Consider the following 24,241-nt stretch of genomic DNA (forward strand, 5'->3'; position numbering starts at 1 on the left):
TTCTTTCACCAGATGGCGCTGACGCAATGATGGCGGATTGTTCAAAGCAAGAAGATACGCTTGGATAATTATTTGTGAAGATTTTATAAACTTCGGTAATTATTTTGCCACAGCTATATTGGATATTCTGGTATAATAATTTTAATCAAGTACAAATTGTTATTAAGAGGAGTCTTTAGAGCTGAAAGTCATTTTGTGCAACGGGATTTGTGCTGAACATGTTTATTCTTGTTTTTCGTTTTGACAGCGACTTTTGGGGCCGACTTGTTATAACAATTTGTAAATATGAAAGTACTTTTCGCCTTCTTTGCTTTATTGCATCACCGAGGCAGCATGCGAAAGTAAACAATATTCATGTTGATATACTTATGATTTATTGGTGAAATCACAGAATTCATCACTTTATTGATGGTATGCATATTTTTTACGTTTCCATTTTGTTCTTGCATATGGAGGTGATAGAAATGAACAATATGAAGGAATAAGTGGTTTTGACAAGTTGTTATGACAGATAATTGCTGTAGCTGTATGTTATGTTAATTTTCTAAGGAGCAAGAGCAGATCTGATCCAAAAACGTTTGAGTTAACTTTCCCCAACATGTCAGTGTTCACGAATGGTGTTTCAAAGTCACAGGACATTTGGTCCTGTAATTTTCAGATGTCTGTCTGACCCATTGAAAATGCACAGGACCCATGGAATAAAATTAAACACACATTTCAGATTTAATATTTCTTATAACTGACATTGAAATTATTAACAAACATAAGCTTTATAAACAGCAAACAAGTGTCACATGTCACATAAAACAACTTCAGTCAAAGTCATTGTGAAATATACAGTCAGACACTTGGGCCGGCGGGTTGTAGACTTCTGTCTGACCGTTGGCGAATCTGCCGGATTTGTCAGAGGGTCAGACGCTATTCGTGATCACTGACATGTCATATATTTATGTTTATAGTGTCATCATATGGTACATTATATTAGCTGGGGTCCAATCCTCAAAGCTTTCGTAGCTCTTTGTCATTCCTAAGCCTATGAAAACCCCACAGTTACGATAGCTCATAACATTACAGACACCTTATGGATCGGGACCCTGGTCTCCTTATTCCAAACAGAAGTAAACTGACTTGGATCCAGACTTTTTGCAGAGTACTCTCGCTTGTGATGATAATAGGTTTAAAGATGCCAGCCCTAGCCATGTTTAGTCATATTGCATATAAATTAATTATGAACTGGTCTATCTGTCAGCTAAGACATCTTAGGATCTTGATCTCAGAGCATGAACAACTAATTGTACTAGCCTTCTGCCTTTTGAAACTGAAAGGCATGATGTCCACATCATAACTGTAGATGCAAGTGGATCATTCTCATTCCATCTAAAAATAGTAAAATGTCCATGATATCAAAACAATAAGACTTTCGTACCTTGAAAAAACTTAAATTTAGAGCACAACGAAATACGCCTGCTTCGGGAATTTGTATGTGTATTTGTAATACATTGCCCATATAAAATGAATGTATGTGCATTTGGGTTCTGACAGGTTTGGGGTTAAATAATGGAGTCTCAGATGTTATCCACTTTGGTAAAGCCATGATTATGGGTATGGTGCTGACAAATCTAGAAACCCAGAACCATGTGACAAAAGAAATTAGTTTCAGGTAGATTTGACATTTGATGTGATGAAAGTCATTTTTATCACAAATTATCTTAAAACATATCTATTTCCAATTTCAGTTTTTGAATTGATGAGTTATTTATTCCTTTTTACTTTCAGGTGATCACCATGGCATATACCGACTTTCCTCATCAAAATCAGCTCCAGTTTAATCTCAATGTCCCTCTGAAAGCCAAGAACTTGGTTGTGCAGCATCATCATCTACAGCCAGTGGTAATAGAGAAAGTTCGTGACAGGAGAGGGACATTCACAGGAAGACCTAATGTCCTCCATAGCTCACAGTCCTCTTTCCAGTTTCAGTCTGTGTCAGAGGACCGCATGGCTATTGCCATACAAATGGCCAGAAGGGATTTAAAAAATAAGAAAAGTCAGCAAAAGTCTGGCATCAGAAGTCGGTCTCCATCGCCAAAATCTTCTAAAACTCGAGTGATACATAGTAAAGAGTATTTGGAACGGCAGAAGAAGTGGCAAGGGAGGAGTAAAAAGCCTGTCAGTGTGAGGGAACGAGATGTGAACAGGCAACCACGGACAATGAAAACCCAGACCCCATCACAATCCCCTAAACCGTTCCTGAATACCAGAGCAGTCAGTCATCTGCCAGGTAGAATTATATATGCTAATGATTCTATATGTTCTGCATATATCAGGATGATCCTATGAATACACAATGCCATTTACGAAGTGTAGCACGTTATATTTGGGATTACACTTTCTCGGTTTGAGTCCCATCCTTTGAACCCACACCCTCAGAGTCAGGCACCCAATCGCCAGGACACAAAGTCAGCAATCTAGCCCCCTCAGCCACCATGGCTTCCACCAAAGATGGAAGTCGGACAAGTGGTAGTCTAGATCACATACTTTTTGTATCCCTCTGCTACGTGCAAATTGGCCCCACTCCCATGAGCGAAGGCTATTTGAAAACTTTCTAAATGGCAATGTGTACTAGAATCTGTACTTTACTGAGAGTTGTAATCCTCACCCACAAAACTTGGGTTGGCAATAATGGTACACAATCGTAATATCATGGAAACGAAACAGGCACCAATTTATTCTACGATCAAGATGATCAAGGATATTTCCTGTTGAGACATGACTGATTATTTCATCAATCGATCAATCACACCAGCACTAGCACATAGAAGTTATCACCAAAGACATTGTTTTTGCCCAATTGCCTGCCAAGGTTAGTTAGTTTTGGAATCCTATTTTAATACCTGTCTCTATCAGATATTTCCACCACATCTACTGTATTTTTGTTTATGTTTTTAAAACCTTTTCCAGTTACCACAAACAGTCCGCCGACTCGTGACATAGATGTGTACCCACGCTACAAGGTGAGAGAGGACCTGGAGCCCACAGACAACATAGAGAGACTGCAGCTGGAGCTCGAGGGTTATCTCCAACAGATAAAGAAGGTTGGAGAGAAGGCACTGCATGGTAATCATTCAAACAGCTTCTACATATAACACAGATATAACTCACACGGTTATAATATGCTCATTTCAGTGTCATATAAATATCTCATTGTGCATATCTTCTAATGAAGGTATGTCAACTGATAACAGTCTAGACATGGTCCCATGAACTGACAACCCCTCACTCTGCCTGGATTTATTTTCAGTTCAGTATTTTGCAGCCATTGTAGTTAATCAGCTGGGCCGAATCTAGAGGGAGGGTGCCGAGGTGCACTCCCAAAAACAAAAAAACAACAAAACAAACAAACAAACAAAACCCAACAAACACAAAAACTTCATGATTTATGTGGATTTGTTTATCAGTTCAGATATTTTGATAGCCGATTGAATTCATTATAATCAGATCAGTCAGTTTGACAGTCATAATAAGAAATAATCGCTGTATTTTTTACCTCAAAATGCCACTATAATTACTGTGGTCACAGGAAATCATGAAAAATAACGATGTTATTCGATCGTTTAAATACCATGTGTTTGTTGAAATGGCAAGCGGAAAGCAGACAACGCTCTCCCATTTCTTTTTCAGTTATTGAGGGTGACGAAACAAAAAACAGTAAGGGGCAAAATAATTATTCAAGTTCAAGTGGCAATCAGTCTTCAAAACTAAAACCTAGTAAATTATGGAAATTCAATCCAGACTGTGACTGACATTTCATGCAGGACAGGTAAATTAGGAGGTCGTCGGACACGTTGTCCAGCTGTTAAAAGAACAGCGGAAACACTAACCCCCTTCTCCAAATCCCTGATCTGCCCGTGATCAGCCTACAAAAATCTTTCTAGTGTTCTGCTAAATGGTGCTGAGGACAAGTAAGAATCCAGACATTGTAGTCCTCAATGACTAAAAATTTAATCATTGTTGTCCTTGATAACTATTAGCATTTAAGGGTTCTAATTCTGAACAGTTTGGAATGTTTCTTTTTCACTATGATTTGGAACTGAATTTAAGTGACAGTGAGATAAGGTTTTGCACTAGTCCTCTGAACTAGTAGAATTTGATTTGTGTATTCAATTTTATGCGTTTATGCAGCACACTTTGAAGAGATTCTTCAGTACAGTCATCCCTTGCCACTGTGACCCAGTGTGAGAAATAGTTTCCAAATTTTGCTAGCCAGTCGGGCTAGCTATGCCTGATAGTTACTAGCCCACAATATAATTCACTAGCCCGAAATGTGAATGTAGACACAGGTTTCACCATTAAGCTACTAATATGATGAACATTTTTATCAGGCCATAATCTTGCATGATTTAAAGTGTTTTATAACTAAACAAGTCTGAGAGAGTGATATATTTACAAAATGACCCCATGGACTTTGGAGATTTACTGGCTCCACTGGATTTTACTAGCCACGGGTTAGCGGGCCAGTGGCTATTTTGGACTCTGCTGTGACCACAGGGAAAATATTCCAGTTTCATCAGTTGATGAGTTTGTTTAAACATATATGTAATAAACTACACAACAGACACATTACATGATTTTAGGTGTTGATTCCCAAGTTGAAACTTAAAGCTAACTGGTAATAAGTCTGTAACAGAACTTGGAGGGAAACCAACAAACAGATTGAATGTTATTATCAGTTGTATTCTAATAATACAAATTTGAAGGCTATATACAGAAACAGTGATTATTGCAATAAAGACTATGATGGTAATATTAGGCTCACTGCAACAATGGTCAAGTTTCCAAACTAGGCTGAGAAAGACTGATCACCACACTATTGGTAGTATTCAATGAACTTGAGATGTGATGTGAGATTAAAGCCAAGAGTTAGCTCCCCTTATATACATGCAAAAAAAAAGTCTCCAGAAGATTGCCCTGGGTCCCTGGGTCAGAATATTGTGGAAAGGCCCATAGTGTTCTGGTACCCTGCAGTACCTTCCAGAACTCTTAGTACAGCACAAGTCTAGATATAGAGCATGCCACAGTCCTTCGGTTAATGTCAACAGGTACAATGTATTACACTTAGAACATTGTTACACAATGAATAACACCGCCACATGAAAATCAAAATGACATTGTTTAAAGAACCAATAAACTTTGTTTTTTGTTACTCTTTTAACCATTACATATGAAATATTTGTGGTTAGTCTTATGCGGAACACCCAATTTATTCTTTAAAAACTTGTGGTTAATTAATACCGAGCGATTAAAAGTGGCCAAAAAGTCGCCTGCTTCCCTCTCGCCCGCCAACGAAACCACAGACAGGTTACGTAACTCTGTCGCCAGAGCACTGCAGTGACGTCATATGAGGAACGATTTTCAGTTAGTTGTATAGAAAATGTGTAGCACGCTCATCATTTTGATGATTTCTCGACATCAACGACGACATGCCGAATCGTTGCTTTGTCGTCAATTGCTCCTAGGGTCGGGCGATAGTGTCCCCATGCACAGATTTCCACAGGACCCCGCAGTTCATGCTAAATGGGTTATGTTTGTGAGTGCTGAAGGAAGCGTTGTGGAAGCCTGAAACGATATCTTACTTGTGTTCAGATCGCTTCACGGAAGTTAAAGAATCAAAACTACTTACTAGTTGTAGTAAAATATGCATATGATTGATGACCATAAAGAGTTTCTATGACACAACTTGTAACATAACGATTTCTTCCTCGGAAGTGAGGTTGTGGTCGAAGTAACAATAATATTGTAAGTAGTATTATATTGACACTCCACCTCGCTGCCACGAGAGAAATTGTTATGTTATACGCTATGTCATGCAAAATCCTATTGGTCATCAATAAAATATATATTTTACTACTAGTAGAAAAGTAGTTTTGATTTTGTAACTCGGTGAAAACAAACCTAAATAGCATTTATCCTCAGACTTGGCGGATGTTCCCGACAGGGCCGCCATTTTAAAAATAAAAAATCTGTTAGAATTAATGAGATTATAGTTTGTTTTCATCAAGTTAGAAAATCAAGACTACTTTCTACTCGTAGTTAAATATGTATTGGAATCATAACCAAAAGGATTTTGCATGACACAACTTGTAACATAACGATTTCTTCCACGGAAGCGAGGTGGGGGTCGAAGTCACAATACTGCGCGATAAATTTCTTGCTACATTCCCATGGTTAATGTCCACTCACCAGTATGTAGATACTAGTCAATGTGGGTCTTTATAGTTGGTCTTATAATCCTAATTAGTTTATTATCATACTTGTATGTATTTTGAAACTAAATAAAAAGCAGACGATCTGCTGATACTTATAGTGAATTTATAACAGAACTGTAATATCTAGACATTTTATAGTTTGCCAATGTGAATCATAATTCGCACACACACCCTAGTGCATGTTGTCTGTCTCATTACACTTCACGGCGAAAACAATGATTCTGTTGAATGCTACGACAAATGAATAAAAACAAAATGCAAATATTAAAATTAAAACAGATTAAAGTTATAGGAACAATATCAGGCCATTACCTTGTTCGAGGAATGTATCCATCAATATCCACAAAACTGTTCCAAATGATGTGTCTTTTAACAGTTTAATATACGAAAAAGTGATAAATCTTTTCAGGTATTGGTGTATAGTCTCATTGGTCACCCAAGATAGCACACCTGGCAACTAATTGCATAATGTCCGCCTTTCTTTAAAAACAGTAATTTAGTTAGCCAATAATGGGCAATCAATCAATGTATTGCCGATTAATCCTTTGAAAGAAGGACGTTGTTTTTACGCGAGACACCGACACGACAATAGAGTGTATTCAGTATAGATTAGTAAATCTACATACATAAACACTACCTTTGACAATTCCGCTGTGTAAGATAAAAGTAATTAATCAATCAGCGTGTTATCGGTTAATCCTTTGATCGATGTTTATAATGTTGAATATTTACTCCAGACACAAGAAATGCCAAATGGGAACCTTTGTCGGTAATCTAAGTGTGTTACCACTAATTATACCTGTTATAAATTAATTAACTGACCATCAAGTGAATGATGACAAATAACATGTGTAGGTTTATACCACCTAACACGGGTTACAACAAGGGAGTATTAATTGCTGTATTGCATGTGAAAACTTATGGGCCGACACTGTTTTGAGAATACAAACAGATTTTTACATGACATGATTAAATATCGAGGTAAAAAACACAGAAATGGGATCAATTTGGATCAGTCATTATACAAATAGGGCCTAACGACACCAATCGATTTTGACAGAATCGTCTATGAAAACAAGTTGTAACTCGAAACTAGGCAAAGCAGGAGACAAAATTAAATGACAGTAGATTGTGAGAACATATAGCTTTCATTTTCCACAGCAATTGTCACGATTTCAGGTTTATACAAGCCTGTAAACAAGATAATTTAACCCCTAAAATGTAGATGAATTCTGCATCGGCCCTCAAAGCTATTCCTCATATGACGTCACAGAGGCGTGCCGCTCTGATTGGTTGAAATTTCGTTCGCGGGTGAGAATTGTGCACTGTTGTCAAAAAGGTCGATTTAAGTCAATTAAAGGTCGAAATGAGTAGTTTTAATAACGGGGTTTCATTTATAACGATGCCAGTTAGTGATTTATGTATTTGTACCCCCTAGGGTTTATGTGACCTTTAATAAATGGCTTGATCAAGGTGTTATTGTCTTCAATAATTGTCCAGATCCTGACCACTTTGTTCATCGATCCCGAAGTCGAAAGAAAGATGGCTACTTGTCTGACGAGGAAGATGAAGAACGAAGGGTGATAAGAACGGAAGAATTTGCCACCCGTGCAGCTCGGAACCTGTACAACCTGAGACAGCAAGTGCGTCAGATCCAGAGAGACTTGATGAACTTGGGGTCTGACAATAAGGTCAAACAGACAAAAAAGGTGACACTCGAAAACAAATAAATCAATATGACAGGAACATTTTAAAGTTTCAGCAGGATGTATCTCAGCTTTCTCGGCAAATATCATAACCATCTCCTAACTTTTAATTGAAAATTTCTGAGTTATGTTTATTTACAATAATTTCAATTCTAGATCAGTAGATGTGTTTCATATCTAGAGGGTTTTGGTCTATGGCATTCTGATCACTATGGGAATGTCTTGAAAATCTGTAAAATATTATTATTATTAAAGTATTAGTAGTAAGTTGAAGACTTTTTACATTTTACATACATAGGCAATATCTTGGATAGGATTTGGTTATTGGATTTATTAACTTGTTTATCAGGGGTGGAAATAACCCATTGCCCGACGTCTGAGTCCAGTGTTTTTTTCTGTTGGGCAAGCAAATTTGTATATCACACTGTACCGGTGTCCAGTTGACTTTCCAACGTTAATTATGTTGTTTATTTAAAAAATCAACAAGAAAACGGTCGGTATAATGGAAAAATTATCAGGACAAGTGATTTTACATGTGCCACTGTACCGGAGTACACTAGCAATTTTAAGGTTATTTTCACCCCTGTTTATGATTAGATTTTGTAACTTTTGTGTTGGACTAACGGCATTGGGGTAGCCATCATGTTGTTCGACTGTTGCTGACTTCAACAAAATCATGAAAAAGACACACAAAAAACAACCCTTCTTTCCGTCCACAATTGTTTCTGCCTGGATTGACAGTATGTCATTGATCCACAGAGCCAAGCTATGTCCAAACTGGGTGCAGCTCACAGAGGAGCTGCTAGGGCGATTCAAGCATTCGTCACCAACCTACCTCAACAAGACTTACGGAGTGGTCTCCCTTCCTCCTTCCATGAGCTGGCCCTGTTGATTCGCCAGTTGACTCAACTCAGCTCTCAGATCAAGGAGGGCAAGGACAGCCAGGTTCAGACAGAGCTGACCAACATGCTGGATAAAGTGGATGTAAGTTGATGCAGGTCTTAGTCAGGTTCAGACAGAGTTGACCAACATGCTGGATAAAGTGGATGTAAGTTGATGCAGGTCTTAGTCAGGTTCAGACGGAGTAGACCAACATGCTGGATAAAGTGGATGTAAGTTGATGCAGGTCTCAGTCAGGTTCAGACAGAGTAGACCAACATGCTGGATAAAGTGGATGTAAGTTGATGCAGGTCTCAGTCAGGTTCAGACGGAGTATGACCAACATGCTGGATAAAGTGGATGTAAGTTGATGCAGGTCTCAGTCAGGTTCAGACGGAGTAGACCAACATGCTGGATAAAGTGGATGTAAGTTGATGCAGGTCTCAGTCAGGTTCAGACGGAGTTGACCAACATGCTGGATAAAGTGGATGTAAGTTGATGCAGGTCTCAGTCAGGTTCAGACAGAGTTGACCAACATGCTGGATAAAGTGGATGTAAGTTGATGCAAGTCTCAGTCAGGTTCAGACAGAGTAGACCAACATGCTGGATAAAGTTGATGCAGGTCTCAGTCAGGTTCAGACGGAGTAGACCAACATGCTGGATAAAGTGGATGTAAGTTGAAGCAGGCCTTAGTCATGTTTAGGGATTTATGTATATGGACCTGTCCAAAGCCCACATTTGATCCCAAAAATGTCAGTAAAATTGAAATTGAAGACTTTCAAATTCCTGTTAATCAGGCAGCCGCTGCACAAAACGATCTTATTACTAAGGTGATCGTAACTCCCATTCCTTAACACATAGTCTTACGACTGGCGTATCACTTAGGCCGCTCTGTACAACAGCACCATGCTTATTACTAGTGTCTTGGAATTGTAGCAACTTGTACTTTTGAATCCCTTTGAATGTGGAGGTTTTCTGTTTAGAAAAAACCCACCCTTCATAAGGAGGTATTCACATAAAAAGCAGCATGGAACCTTTTAGCTTAGTAACTGTGTAAACAGTGCTTTTTACGTTTATTGATAATCCATAAACACAAAATTGTCAAAGCATGGTAAGACAAAATATTAATAACCCTGATAACAACAATTCAGGATTAGTGACATTTTTCAATACAATAATTATAAAAGACATGCTCCAGCCACTAGGTAGTCCATTAACAAGTTTTGTCTCATTGTTTTGCAATTCCTGAAAACATTAATGACAAAAAATGCTTTGTTACTATTAATGTTAGCCAATCAAATGCCTTGAAATCACCTGCAGACTATTTATCATTAGTTTCAAACTGTTGGCCTTGACCAAATGTAGTCATGTTAATTCCCTGCCTGTTTCCTGACAGGACCTGAACGATGCATGGGAGAGAGAGGTGCGGCAGCGTAGGAACATGAACCGTGAGTCGCCGCCCAGGAAACGCTCTCCAGTCAGTCGCCAACTGTTTGACAGGGAGGAGGAGAGAGTCAAACAGTTCAGAGCACAGATGAGAGGACATGGCAAGGAAAATAAACCAAAGAGTAGGTGTTTAGTTTGGATGTAAATTGTCTTGTTGATGCCCAGAATTTCAAGTAACTTCACACAATTCAGTCAAATATTTCAGTGACCAAACTTTTCTTAACGTTTGAGATTTTGATTACCTGAAACCAACTTTATTTTTTCAGGTGTGTTGAAGAAGACGGTCAAGCATTCCTATCAAGCACCAAAAGTGCAGCCCCGCAAAGGTATTGTGCAGTTATTGACGTGATTGTGTGGTCAAGGGGAGATAACTGAAAACTTTTCTCCCGTTTCTTTTTAACTACTGAATATCACATGTACCACACCAAAAACACTGTCTCCATCATCAATGTGCCATGTTGTAATCATCACGTTGCATATTTTTTAAGGGATTGTGTCTTGTGTGTAATTAGTGTATCTAGTTCTATTCAATGTTTGTACATATTCTGGGACGGTGGGGTAGCCTAGTGGTTAAAGCGTTTGCTTGTCATGCCGAAGGCCCGGGTTTGATTCCCCACATGGGTACAATGTGTGAAGCTCATGTCTGGTGTCCCCTCCGTGATATTGCTGGAATATTGCTAAAAGCGGTAAAACCAAACTCACTCACTTCACATGTTCTATTTGGTATTTTGGTATTACACATTGTGGAATCTGCTCTAGAAAATGTTTCAATTTGACAGTAAGTATAGAAATTGAAGTACAGTCTTTTGTCACATTTGTAGAGAAGTCCCCAGATAGACAAGCCACACTGCGAGCTGGCATCGCTGCCTTGATGCGGGAGCGTGACCCCTCTCTTGAAGGTCGGCCTCGAGGAGGTGTGTCATGGAACATCTCACTGGACAACAAGCCCTCACAGAAGAAGGGTCTGTTACTGCCAGCTAAATTACAGGTGCACTTTCTGAAACTTACATTTGGCATTTTGAAACCACAATCAACTTATTCTGAGATTTCATCCAAAATTTTATGTCTCTAAGGCACTTTATCATTGTATTAAATACATTTCAAGCACTCTGTTTAACTTAATTAAAGATATCTGTGTACATATCAAGCATCAGTTCGTATCCTACAAGCTTTAAGCCTCCTCACACTGGTGGGTGAGTTGTCTTAAAAGCCAGGCTAGTGATCCAGCAAGCTTGAGGTGCGGGATAGAGCCCACCTGTGTCCGGTGTAAAACCTTGGAGTCAACTTTTGTGCAGACTCTTTCAGTGTTGTCACAACCACTAGTGTACAGTACACAACCCTGTGCACTTACAAGAACCCACAAATCCGTTGGTATATGACCATATGGTGGCCACATGAATACGAGCGATCACCTAGGTGTGGGTACAGCAATGTGCTGTAAACTAGAACGATGTCCCAGTCCAACAAGCTGTGAATGGGTATCTCGTAGGTGCGATCACCTAGGTGTGGGTACAGCAATGTGCTGTAAACTAGAACGATGTCCCAGTCCACCAAGCTGTGAATGGGTACCTCGTAGGTGCGATCACCTAGGTGTGGGTACAGCAATGTGCTGTAAACTAGAACGATGTCCCAGTCCACCAAGCTGTGAATGGGTACCTCGTAGGTGCGATCACCTAGGTGTGGGTAGCAGCAATGTCCCAGCTGTGAAACCTAGAACGATGTGCTGTAAACCATGTCCCAGTCCACCAAGCTGTGACTGGGTACCTCGTAGGTGCGATCACCTAGGTGTGGGTACAGCAATGTGCTGTAAACTAGAACGATGTCCCAGCACCAAGCTGTGAATGGGTACCTCGTAGGTGCGATCACCTAGGTGTGGGTACAGCAATGTGCTGTAAACTAGAACGATGTCCCAGTCCACCAAGCTGTGAATGGGTACCTCGTAGGTGCGAAGGATGGAAAAGACGCAATAACTTGGTGCACCTAGTGGCTGTACGAGTTGTATGATCCCCAGGGAGTTGAGATTGATAATACAATGTGCTGTTGAGATTGACATTCAATGACCGAGGGAAAAAATGCCAGCGCCTTGAGCATGTACTGGTTGTGTGGATGTGTGAGCTATATAAATATCCTATGATAATAAAAATAATAATAACCTGTACACTTAGCATCATTAGGAGTTGGCACTGGTGTTATTATGCAGACCTAATTAGGTAAGCCTAAAAGGCAGAATAGAATTGTGCTTGACTCATGCTTCAGACAAGTGGTTTAAGTCACAGGCTAGTATATTAACTGTAGACAGGTGTTACACACTTGAAGCACTAATGTTTAAGTCATAGGCTAGTATATTAACTGTAGGCAGGTGTTACACACTTGAAACACTAATGGTTAAGTCATAGGCTAGTATATTAACTGTAGACAGGTGTGACACTTGAAAAACTAATGTTTAAGTCATAGGCTAGTATATGAACTGTAGACAGGTGTTACACACTTGAAACACTAATGTTTGGTAGAGAAGCACAGGGTTTTACATGACACAGAAAAGTGTTGATTATGCACAAATGTATAAAGTCAGGGAAAAATGAAAGTGCACTCAGTAATCTTTATATGCAAATTCATGACAAGAAATATAAAGGTCCTGTCATTAAAGAAATTATCAAATCTCATAAATCTTATAGTAGGTTACCCAACACCATTTCATTTATTCACAGGAATTGGGGGGCATAGGGTAGCCTAGGGGTAAAGCGTTCGCTTGTCCGGGTTCAATTCCCAATATGGGTACAATGTGTGAAGCCCATTTCTGGTGTCCCCTGTCGTGATATTGCTGGAATAATGCTTAAAGCAACGTAAAACTGAACTCATTTACTGACTTACTTCCCCGAGATTGGTCATTTGAGGTCCTCAGAACTCTATGTAGGTCGTAAGAATCGTGGTATTAGTGGACTGAGTGTTAAAACCGCTCATCATCCGCCAAAGTCGGCAAACATGCTCGTTGACTCATTTATGATTTTAATGGAATATATTTGGAGTCTTGTGCCAGAATATGATATGATTTCCATTCCAGGCTAAGCGGGAAAAACTCCATAGACATCAAGCACAGGCTGTGGCAGACAGCCATTTTGCTGATCCGACAATTGCTGCCAATCGTAAAGCTGTTCTTCCACTTCACAACCCCTTCGATGACGACTCCCGGCCAAACTCAGCTCCATCTTCACCAGGACAGAGGTGTGTCTTTCTTCTCATAATGTGGCGGCGGTGGGGAGTAGCGTGAGTGGTCAAGGTATTCGCCAAAGACCCGGGCCGATTCCCCACGCCGAAGACTTGGATTCGATTCCCCACATGGGTACAATGTGTGAAGCCCATTTCTGGTGTCCCACGCTGCAACATTGCTGGAATAGTTAAAGCAACGTAAAACCATACTCACTCATACAAATTATGTCCAATGATGAAGTTTTCTATTGGTTTTGTGTTGATGTGTCTGTTTCTGTTTAGATATCGAAGCCAGTCTCACAGTCCAAACAGACTTGGGTCCCGTCACCCCTGGAAACCTCCGGGAACCCCGACAAAAAGCCCTGCCACGCCCAAACATCGGAGTCGCTCATTCAGTCCTCCAGGTTCTCGTATGAGGTTCTTTGTTGAAGATGTAGACAAAGATATTGTCAAGTAAGTAGACATGGATAAGATATTGCCAATCCTGAAGGGGACTTCAGGTTATAATTGACCACAGTAGACTGTATTGGTTGTAGAGGGCAGGTGTGGAAATAACCCATTGCCCGACGCCCGAGTCCAGTGTTGTTTTCTGTCGGGCAAGCAAATTTGTATATCACACTGTACCGGTGTCCAGTTGACTTTCCATTATTAATTATGTTGTTTATTTAAAAAATCAACAAGAAAACGGCCGGTATAGTGGAAAAATTATCAGGGCAAGTGATTTTACATGTACCACTGTACCGGAGTACACTAGCAATTTTAAAGTTATTTCCACCCCTGAAAAGGCAGTCATGGATTGGGCAGTTAGGCTTGGAGACTTGGTTGATATCATGTCAGTGTACTGAATCTGCTGGTTGTGAACTGGAATTATAGATTCTGTGAACTGGAATTATAGATATTCAGCCTGATTATGCTGAATGTAGCCCTTGGGAATATCCATGACCTGGTTCACTATCCTCCCACTGACCACTGATTAACGTCCACTGTCCACTGTCCTAGACATCTGACCTATGTGACCCACGAAGGTCCAGGTTAGAACAAGCCTTCAGTAACCCATACTTGTCGTAAGAGGCGACTAACGGGATCGGATGGTCTGGCTCGCTGACTTGGTTGACACATGTCAGCAGTTCCCAATTGTGTAGATCGATGCTCATGATGTTGATCACTGGATTGTCTGGTCCAGACTTGATTATTTACAGACCGCTGCCATATAGCTGGAATATTGCTGAGTGCGGCGTAAAACTAAACTCACTCACTCACTCTGACCTATGTCCTCTGACCAATGTCCTCAAGCTGACATCGTATGTGAGGAGTGAAATACTGTTGAAATAACAGTCAGCACAACTCACTCTCTTAACTAAAGTCTTTTAATGTCATTGCATAGCTCATCATGCTTTTGTTGTATCAAACATCGGAAAGCTCGAAGTATGTACGTAGGTCCCTTCAAGTGCGACTATTTAGACATACAAATGAAACCAGTTATGACTAGGCACAAATTGGAGAAGTTGTGGTGATGGTGATTGTGGATGGTAGTGATGGTGATGTGATGTGATGTGATAAATAATAATAATAATGATAATAATAATAATGGAAATTCATATAGTGCTAAATCCAACCACTACGTGATGTGATGATGATGATGATGATGATGATGATGATGATGATGATGATGATGATGATGAAGTAAAGTCTTCATGTTGCTGCTTTCAGACAACTGTTTCCCGATGACGAGAAACCAACATTCAAGGTAATATACATCCCTTGAACATGTCCGACAACAAAATAATTGTCTCCATTATCAATACTTACATAAAATCAGACTTTTTCATCATATTAAAAAAAATTGAATTAGACAAAAAAATTCTGCTGGTTGTAAAATTGAAGTGAACTGAATTGAAGATACAGATGTTGATAGAATTATTCTAGTGATACATGGAACGCATTGACTTCATATTGCAGCACAGTCGTAAATCAAGAAGTGTTTCATCCCCAAGAAGAAACAGATCACCGAGAGCATCAAGCATGTCAAGGTAATGTATGGGGGTGGCCAATATCGATGTAGTGTAGATAAGTCATTTGTGGACTGTTGGCTTGTTAGACTGAATAGTGGGAAGATGTGTACAATACTAGGGCTGCAACGAATATACTAGTAGGCGAATTTGATATGTTTTACAGGGAGTTGTGGGTAGCCTAATGGTTAAAGCGTAGGGTCGCTACGCCGAAGACCCGGTTCAATCCCCACATGGGCACAATGTGTGAAGCCCATGGTGTCCAGCTGTATGTTGCTGGAATAGTCTGTAAAACCAAATCAAAGTCAGTCAGTGATATGTTTTACAAACATAAAAGTTAGAGTGAGTGACTGAGTTTAACAATACTCAGTAATATTCCAGCTATATGTCTGTAAAGTAATGAGAAAGCAATACATTGCCCTATAGCCTAATGACAGTATCGTAAAAGGCCTTGGCATAATGACCCAATTTACTACTGCATGGCTTGTAATATTCCATTTTGCTTATCTCGCTTAGATTGACAACAAACTAGTTCAAAGTAAAAAAACACTCTCTTCAAAATATTCATAAATATTCGATTCTAGTGGCCACTAGTTTGATTCACCGAATATGCGAGTGCATTGTAACAGCACTATCTAATACTATTATTGCTGTATTTTCAAGACAATGAAATGTTTAAAAAGTCGGTTCAATTCATCCATGGGAATGGTGGGTTAAAATAGGATCCTGTTCACCTATTTCTTTAAAAAATAGGGCAAAGATGGTGTTGTAATTGATTTCGTGTTTTGGTACCTTGATGACCTGGGCAAGGGTCCACAAAGCGATTGTGTAAAACATCAATGAAAATGTTTTAGGAATGCTAATGTATGTTTTAAAATTTCAACAAAATAATTAGATTGTTGTCCCCTATACAGACGGCGAGAACCGCTCCGGAATTCATTTGTGTCGAGCGTGGTGGATGAGGCCAAGAAGAGGATGAAGCCATATCTTAAGAAGGTGCAAAGCTCGTATGCATGTTATGGGGCAGAAACTTCTACAATTCCCTCGGAGGCAGTAGACTTCGCAACCAGCACCTTGCAGTACTTTCCAGATTTCTCTGTCTAAATGTAGTACACATCTAATTATAGCACATCACTGCCTGTTAATAATTCTACAGGCACAATGTACAACACATTCTCTTCCCACAGAGATTACTCCTATCGAATCTTCCTACGTAACCTCTGTTCTAATACGGCCATATTTCCCGGTTCTAGTAAAATCCCCTAGCTGCAAAAATCGCAACACGAATTATCTCCCTTCTTTCTATCCAATCCGATCACGTGTCACATCGACTTGGATCCAATATGGTGGCAGCCATGGAGTTAGTTGATCAACGTGCAAAGGATAGAAGATTCGGTATTTGATGTTAAACTGAAAAGTAGAAACTAGTGTAATAGAGATTGCAGGAATCAATCAACAAGATGTTTTTGTAGAAAGAGGTTACGTAGAAAGATATGACAGGAGTAACCTCTGTGGGAAGAGAATGTGTACAACACTGCCCTGTGACAATGTACAGATCAACTTTTGGATCATTTCTATTATGCATCGCCTGACTTCAGGTAAAACTGCAGTCTACCAAACCAGTATGTCCCTTTGATAGTTAAGTTCAATATAAATTGCACGACTTACTCCATTTACTCTGTCATGATCTCATTTGAATTGACAATGTATGCTTGTTGTAAGGGACGTCTAAGGTGATCTGTTGGTCAGGCTTGGTGACTTGGCTGATATATGTCAATGTATAACTAACTGCATAGATAGATGCTCATAGTCTCAATCACTGGATTGTCTGGTCCGGACGCAATCATAAACGGACTTCCATCATATGGCTTTAGTCCCCTGTCGTAACGGGAGACTATGTATTCAGCAGTCCGTACATCTGTATGTATGCACATCCCGATTCTTGATAACGCGATATCTCATGAACTGTTGTACCCAATGTCTTCAAATTTGTTGACAGCCTACATTGGGGATTACACAGACACCAGCCGATTTGGTTGACCTTGACCTTATTTTCAAGGTCACCACGACACTTTGACCACTTTTCAAATATATGTAAACATGATATCTCATAAAATATTGCACCCAATGTATTCAGTTATGTCGACAGCCTACATTGGGTGATTATGCAGAAAACAGTCATTTCAGGAATCTTGTATGTGACCAAAAAATAGTAAATATGTTATAAACATTTCATTCTCCTTTATCAGCAGGGGACATTGCCACATTAGTGGCAAACACTTGTTTGTTTGTTGTTGTATGCAGCACTCAGCAATATTCCAGCTATATGGCTGCAGTCTGTAAATAATCGAGTCTGGACCAGACAATCCAGTGATCAACAGCATGAGCATCGATCTACGCAATATAGATACAATGACATGCATGTGACAATCAAGTCAGCGAGCCTGACCACCCGATCCCGTTAGTCACCTCTTATGATAAGCATGGGTTACTGAAGACCAATTCTACCCCAGATGCCATTGTATGGTAGGAATAGTGCTAAGTGTGTGATTAAATAACGAAGACTCCATTTCATGATACTACCTGTGGCCCAGTTGTCTGAGGTGCCACAACAATCTGAGCAGGAACGTAGCCCAAAGTCCTGGGTTCAAATCCCAGGTTCTGTCCACACTATACCCACACTCTGTGGCTTTTAACATGGTAAACATCTGTGACAACAGTATCCATCTTCTTGACACAGGGAGCTGCTTCGTATCCTGGTTACCGGAGGTCTCGCAGGTCATCACCATCACCAGACAGAGTGAGTTGGGGAACAGAGATTATTTTGAGCAATTCTTAATAGCCTTCAATAGTTCCTTATGTTTAGCTGTTCAAAATAATCATTGATTCTGCAATGGACCTGGGTCTATTCAATTGAAAGTAGACCTTTAGTGAGGTGAGGTGAAATTGGGTTAACGTCGTGCTTGAGAATATTGCGATCATATGACGACGCATGCATGCGTGTGTATGTGCATGTGCAGCTGCTTGTACTAGCCCAGACTTATAGTGCTAGCCCACTGAGATACCATGCCGCAGTGAAGCATGAATACCCCACTCAGACACATTATACTGACTCCGAGCCGACCAGTCCTTGTTGTACCCAGTAATGCCGAGAGCCAGGCAGGGACCAACAAGTACCATATTTTAACGTCTTTTGGTATGACGTGGCTGGGGATCGAACCCGCGACCTTTCGCTCTCCGGGCGGACGCTCTAACCACTACACCACGGAGGCGGTAGAACTTTAGTAGAGTGACAGGCAGACCTCTTCTGAAATATTTACAAAATAAATGATCAATATGTGAAATCAATCATGTCCAATTTAATTAAAATCTCTTTTTTGATAAGTGTCTTTGATATATGTGTTTCTAAATAAGGAAATGAACAAAAGATCTGATTTTAATGCAATAAAATTTGTGTCATGGGTAACCATGGTAACCAACTGTGGCATCTGGTATTCCGATTCAGATTGGGTTTCAGTGGTACAGATGTGTGTCTGTCACAACTTGATTTTGAGTCAAAATGGTTCCAACATTGCCATCCAAAATCTTTGTTTCAGTCGTTTCAGTCAAGTATTTATGACGACTCCATGACTAGCCAACTGCTTGACGACATCCTTGCGGACACCGTCCATGATATGCATAACATGGATGACAGGGAGAGGGTTCGCAAGAAAGCTGTGTCCATGCAGGATGCGCCTACCCTTGAAACCATATTCCAGAGGTTAGAGCAAATGGAGGTCAGTGAAAACTGAATTATTTTAGAAAAAAATCCCAGAATTCCAAAGCAGTAATTTTTCCAAATCTTGAATAATATTAGTCATAAATTTCCTTTACTTTATTACTCACCTTAGCTCTTGTCTCTGTTTAACCCAGCAAGAACAGGTGGACATTCGACGTAGATGGGCAACGGTCAGCTATACAAACCCGCAGCCAGTGTCCAAGTACTTCACCACAAGTAGGTAGTTAGGTAGTTGTGTACATAGTAGCATTGTATTATGGTGGCAAGCTTCTCATACCTTGTTGTTTGTCAGTGTAGCTCTTCTCATACCTCAGATCAGTCACAGTGGGGGATAAGAGTGTTGAGGGATTTGCCAAACAGAACAAGTTATAGACCACTGAAATGGGAATATGATTGTGTGTTGAGATCTAAATTGACTGTATTCTCTTGATATTATGCAGGATATTAGTGCTATGCTATTGGTTGATGTTTAGTGATGATGACTGTGGTGGTGGTGATGATGTTGATGATGTTGATGATGATGATGATGATGACGACGACATAGGTGTTAATGATGATGAGACGACGACAAAGGTGTTGGTGATGATGATGGTGGTGGTGGTGGTGGTGATGATGGCGATGATGAGGCGGCGACAAAGGTGTTGGTGATGATGATGGTGGTGGTATGGTGGTGATGATGATGATGATGATGAGACGCGGCGACAAAGGTGTTGGTGATGATGATGAAGATGAGACGCGGCGACAAAAGTGGTGGTGATGATGATGAGACGACGACAAAGATGTTGGTGATGATGATGAGATGACGACAAAGGTGGTGGTGGTGATGATGATGATGAGGGGTGACAAAAGTGTTGGTGATGATGATGGTGATGATGGTGGTGGTGATGATGATGGTGGTGGTGATGATGATGATGATGATGAGACGACTACAAAGGTGGTGGTGGTGATGATGATGGTGATGATGATGATGAGACGACGACAAAGGTGTTGGTGATGATGATGATTATGATTTCAGAGGAGGTTTTGTCAGATTATCCCCGCTCTCCACCAGCTATCGAGGTACACAGGACAGGTGGACCCACAACCCCACCCAGACATGTGTAAGTACACACTGCTCCAATATACTGGAAGTACCGCTAAATACTTGAACAGCTGTATTCTTTCTGGCTTAAAACAGAATGACAGTTTACCATTATCTTTGGTTTCGTACCAACACACAAGCTTGTGGGTTCCAACTTGAGTGGAACACATTCTTGTCAAAAGAGTTGCCTGATGATACGATATTGTCGGGCCCACTGGCTTGATTCGTGTTCCATTTGGCGTCTTGATACTCATGCTTTCAATTAATTGATTGTATGGTCCTGACGGTTTTTAACTATCTGCCATCTTATCGCTCAATTTTTGGATAATGGAACAGTAAACAACAAACCTGGATTACTTTGGGCTGTTCACTATATTTGTAGCATCCGTGAAGATCCGGGTGAGAATTGATCTTCAGTAACCCATGCTTGTCATAAGAGGTGACTAATAGGATCGGGTGGTCAGAGTCGCTGACTTGGTTGACACATGTCTTCGTATCCCAATTATGTAGATCGATGCTCATGCTGTTGATCACTGGATTGTCTGGTCCAGACTCGATTATTTACAGACTGCTGCCATATAGCTGGAATATTGTGAGTGTGGCCTTAAACTAATCTCACTCACTCATATTCCAAGCATTAATATTGCTGTAGGAGCCACTTATCATTGTTGAAAATTTGCTACATGGAATCATAATGATCTATATCAATTTAATTTTGGATTCCCAAATCTGCAAACTTTTCCCAGAGTATTGTATCTCAGTATTACTAAACACAAAGTCCATATCAGATATCAGTAATGCCAGTAGAACCATCTCATTCATCTTGTCATGCTCCAAATCAAAATCACCAGAGTGCTTTTGTTCCATCAGGAAATTTTCCCACCAACCCACAGAGGAGCCAATAGTGTTTACCAAAGAATCAAAACAGTCAAAATGGACAGAGAGTTACTCACACAAGGTTCCCAAGGATGCAGATGAGCGGGAGCCGAAGACGGTCCCTAGCATGTGTAGGCCTCGGACAATGTTGTCCATTCCCCAGACGGTGGTCAGTAGGATCGACGACCATCAGGAGGCATACAGCAGCTACCTCAAGAAGATGTCCCATCACCCACAGGGGCTCTTCCAGCCGTGGAAACTTGTTCAGAAGTAAGTTGTCACAAAATATTTTAAAATGCTGAGAAAATTTCAATTGACAGTCGGGCTGGGGATATACCACGATCTTTAGCCTGAGCAAACTTTTGTTTGGCACAGACTAGTTGGCCTTTAGCTATTCCACACACTAGATGAATAGGTTGGTGAGTAGCTGCGGTAACCGTGTTATCAGAAATGAGCGGGCCGCTGTAACTTGATAATGACCCCAAATTGCTTGACGACGGGCCATTATCATGCACATTGTTAGGTGACGTCATAAGGAACTCAACTCTTGATGTTCAATCACCTACGGCTCGTTTGAACTTGGTTCAATATTGACAGTGTTGACGATATTTCTGACTCAAATTTGTCACATGTACCTGTGCCATTATGCACTTTCTTGCCGGTGCCAACCTTAACAATTGTACCATAAATTACAACATGCAGCAATGAAAACATCCACTGGAACTCAACGTTGTTGAGCATCGGGCAGTTAATAAAAGACCTCGGGCTTCTGCAAATGATAATGCCCTGAAAAATAGCGTTACCCTTATTGTATCACTGTCTTTTTGCATTTATCTCACCATCAACTAATTGTTAGTATGAATATGGCATAAAACACAACCTGCTTGTATTACAGGATTAGTGATGAGATTTTCGCAGAGTGTTTGGAAGAGGTAACGGGAGAACTAGACGAGTTCAACGAAGCAATCGCAAACCATTTGTACAAATCAGAGTTCATGGAAGCCAAGGGTCAGACCCCTTCACCAGAAGGTCAGGGCTTCTGTATCACAGATCACGAGCCGGACCACTTCCCCAGAAGCTAGAGCACCCTTACCCCAAGCCGAGGAGAGGCTTAGTGGGAGGGATATGTCTCGTGATGCTTCTCCTAAGCATGTGAGTGTGTCTTCACGACATATTGAAGATTTTGAGGACGAGGAAGAGGACGACGATGAGGATGATGATGAAGACTTTGGGAGTGAGGACTGGCAGACAGATGATGAGGATGATATCAGCTAGTGCCCTGACTGTTGTGTTCATGGCCAGTGAAGTTGATCTGTTGATCAGAATTTCTTCAGTCTAGAGAGGCAGGGAAACAATAAAGCAAAGTTCATGCACATATACTCGGCTATGTAAGATGGTCAAGTGTTGGCTGAAGACTGATAAAGATGTTTCAAACCTTCAAGAAGTTGATAAAGAACTGAAGTGTGATAATTATCATTTTGTACCTGGCTAAAAATAGCCTAGGTATGATACATGTTTAGCAAGCTTGTTTCAACTCATGTCAGTCAGTTATATAGTCAGGGACAGTATGGCCATGGTAGACTAAGGTTATATAGTCAGGGAAAGCTACTATAGCCTTAACTCAGATGTTGACTAAGGTTATATAGTCAGGGACAGCTAATATAGCCATGGTAGACAAAGCTACTATAGCCTTAACTCAGATGTTGACTAAGGTTATATAGTCAGGGACAGCTAATATAGCCATGGTAGACAAAGCTACTATAGCCTTAACTCAGATGTTGACTAAGGTTATATAGTCAGGGACAGCTAATATAGCCAGCAGCAGAATAACTTAACCATGTTATCTAATATGGCCATGGTAGACAAAGCTACTATAGTTGTGCATGGTGGTTAACTAAGATAATACAGTCAGTAATTGACTATAGTCAGTGATCAGTCTAAGTAAACTTAGGCTCAGTATTATTACACTGTCAGTGTTTCAGACAACTTTCAAATCTTTTTAGCTGTGAAACAAACTGAAGATGTGTAACAACATATTCATGTTTTTATCCCTCTGTGTGATTGGAATACCTTTTAACAATGATAGACCTGTTGATGTCTTTCCATACAAAGCTGTGATATTTATTCAGTGGATCTTGTGAATCTACTGATGGAAAGTGACCTGTATTTGCAAACTTACTGCTGACATGAGGAATTCTGCAGATAGGAAGTTCAGCTGGGACTTTTCTGTGATGTGTTTCAACCATGACTTCAGCTGACGGAATCATCAGTGATTGATAACCATAGAGGCTGTAATTACCCATATACTGTTTACCATCCAGATATTATGTATGTAATTATGCATGCATGTATGCATTATTATGTCCACACTTTAATTTCATTTCTGTGTTAAGTGTTGTAACATAAATGTGAACATTAGTGAACAAACAATATATGCTTTTTTTGACAAAATAGACAGACACAGATTCTTCATACATGCTTGAGGGGTGGTGGGGTTGCCTAGTGGTTAAAGCGATCACTTGTCACGCCAATGACCCAGGTTCGATTCCCACATTGGTACTATGTGTGAAGCCTATTTCTGGTGTCCCCTGCCGTGATATTGCTGAAATATTGCTAAAAATGGCATAAAACCAACCTCATATTCATACATGGTTGCAGTCACAAGCAGTATTGTAAAACATGCAGCACATGAGTTTCTGACAACCTAAAGCAACCCAAAAGTGGTGTAAATTCGTTCCCAAACTTGTTTTGTATGCGAGAGTAGTTTTGTTTTCAAGAGCAAGTTCTGTATTCACGTACTAGCTAACACTTCACAGCATGTTCCAACTTTACTAAAAATTTTCATTTGGGAAGGGAATTGTTTCTATAACCAGCATTCAATTGGGGATATTCATGCTCACTAATAATACTGAAAGCAGTTTAAAACCTTGCATGGTTAAAGTAGAGAATGTTAGCACATCAGTTAGCCCTGAACAACAATTACTAATTTAGGTCAC

The 24,241-nt window shown here is 40.2% G+C and overlaps 1 protein-coding gene across 1 annotated transcript; it reads left to right on the forward strand.

The window, feature by feature from the left end:
- Positions 1-18: 18 nt before the first annotated feature.
- Positions 19-23,050, forward strand: LOC124254014 (protein moonraker-like). The gene is made up of 20 exons (XM_046687880.1): positions 19-95; positions 1,777-2,278; positions 2,959-3,114; positions 7,764-7,972; positions 8,729-8,953; positions 10,245-10,416; positions 10,561-10,620; positions 11,116-11,282; positions 13,356-13,516; positions 13,784-13,954; positions 15,212-15,248; positions 15,461-15,531; positions 16,425-16,506; positions 18,251-18,310; positions 19,107-19,286; positions 19,423-19,504; positions 20,304-20,388; positions 21,240-21,515; positions 22,141-22,831; positions 22,926-23,050. Exons 2-19 carry the CDS (start codon positions 1,786-1,788, stop codon positions 22,325-22,327), a joined length of 2,874 nt encoding a protein of 957 aa, XP_046543836.1. The 5' UTR covers positions 19-95; positions 1,777-1,785; the 3' UTR covers positions 22,328-22,831; positions 22,926-23,050.
- Positions 23,051-24,241: the final 1,191 nt, after the last annotated feature.

This window comes from Haliotis rubra, unplaced genomic scaffold, assembly GCF_003918875.1.
Source record: "Haliotis rubra isolate DU_JTF1 unplaced genomic scaffold, ASM391887v1 Scf1148, whole genome shotgun sequence".
Classification (NCBI taxonomy): domain Eukaryota; kingdom Metazoa; phylum Mollusca; class Gastropoda; order Lepetellida; family Haliotidae; genus Haliotis; species Haliotis rubra.

Excerpts from the sequence above, each read along its gene's own strand:
- LOC124254014 (XM_046687880.1), top strand. The coding sequence starts at position 1,786 with ATGGCATATACCGACTTTCCTCATCAAAATCAGCTCCAGTTTAATCTC. Across the intron at positions 3,115-7,763 it reads TGGAGAGAAGGCACTGCATG|ATCCTGACCACTTTGTTCAT; the intron begins GTAATCATTCAA and ends ATAATTGTCCAG. Across the intron at positions 18,311-19,106 it reads CATCACCATCACCAGACAGA|TCGTTTCAGTCAAGTATTTA; the intron begins GTGAGTTGGGGA and ends TCTTTGTTTCAG.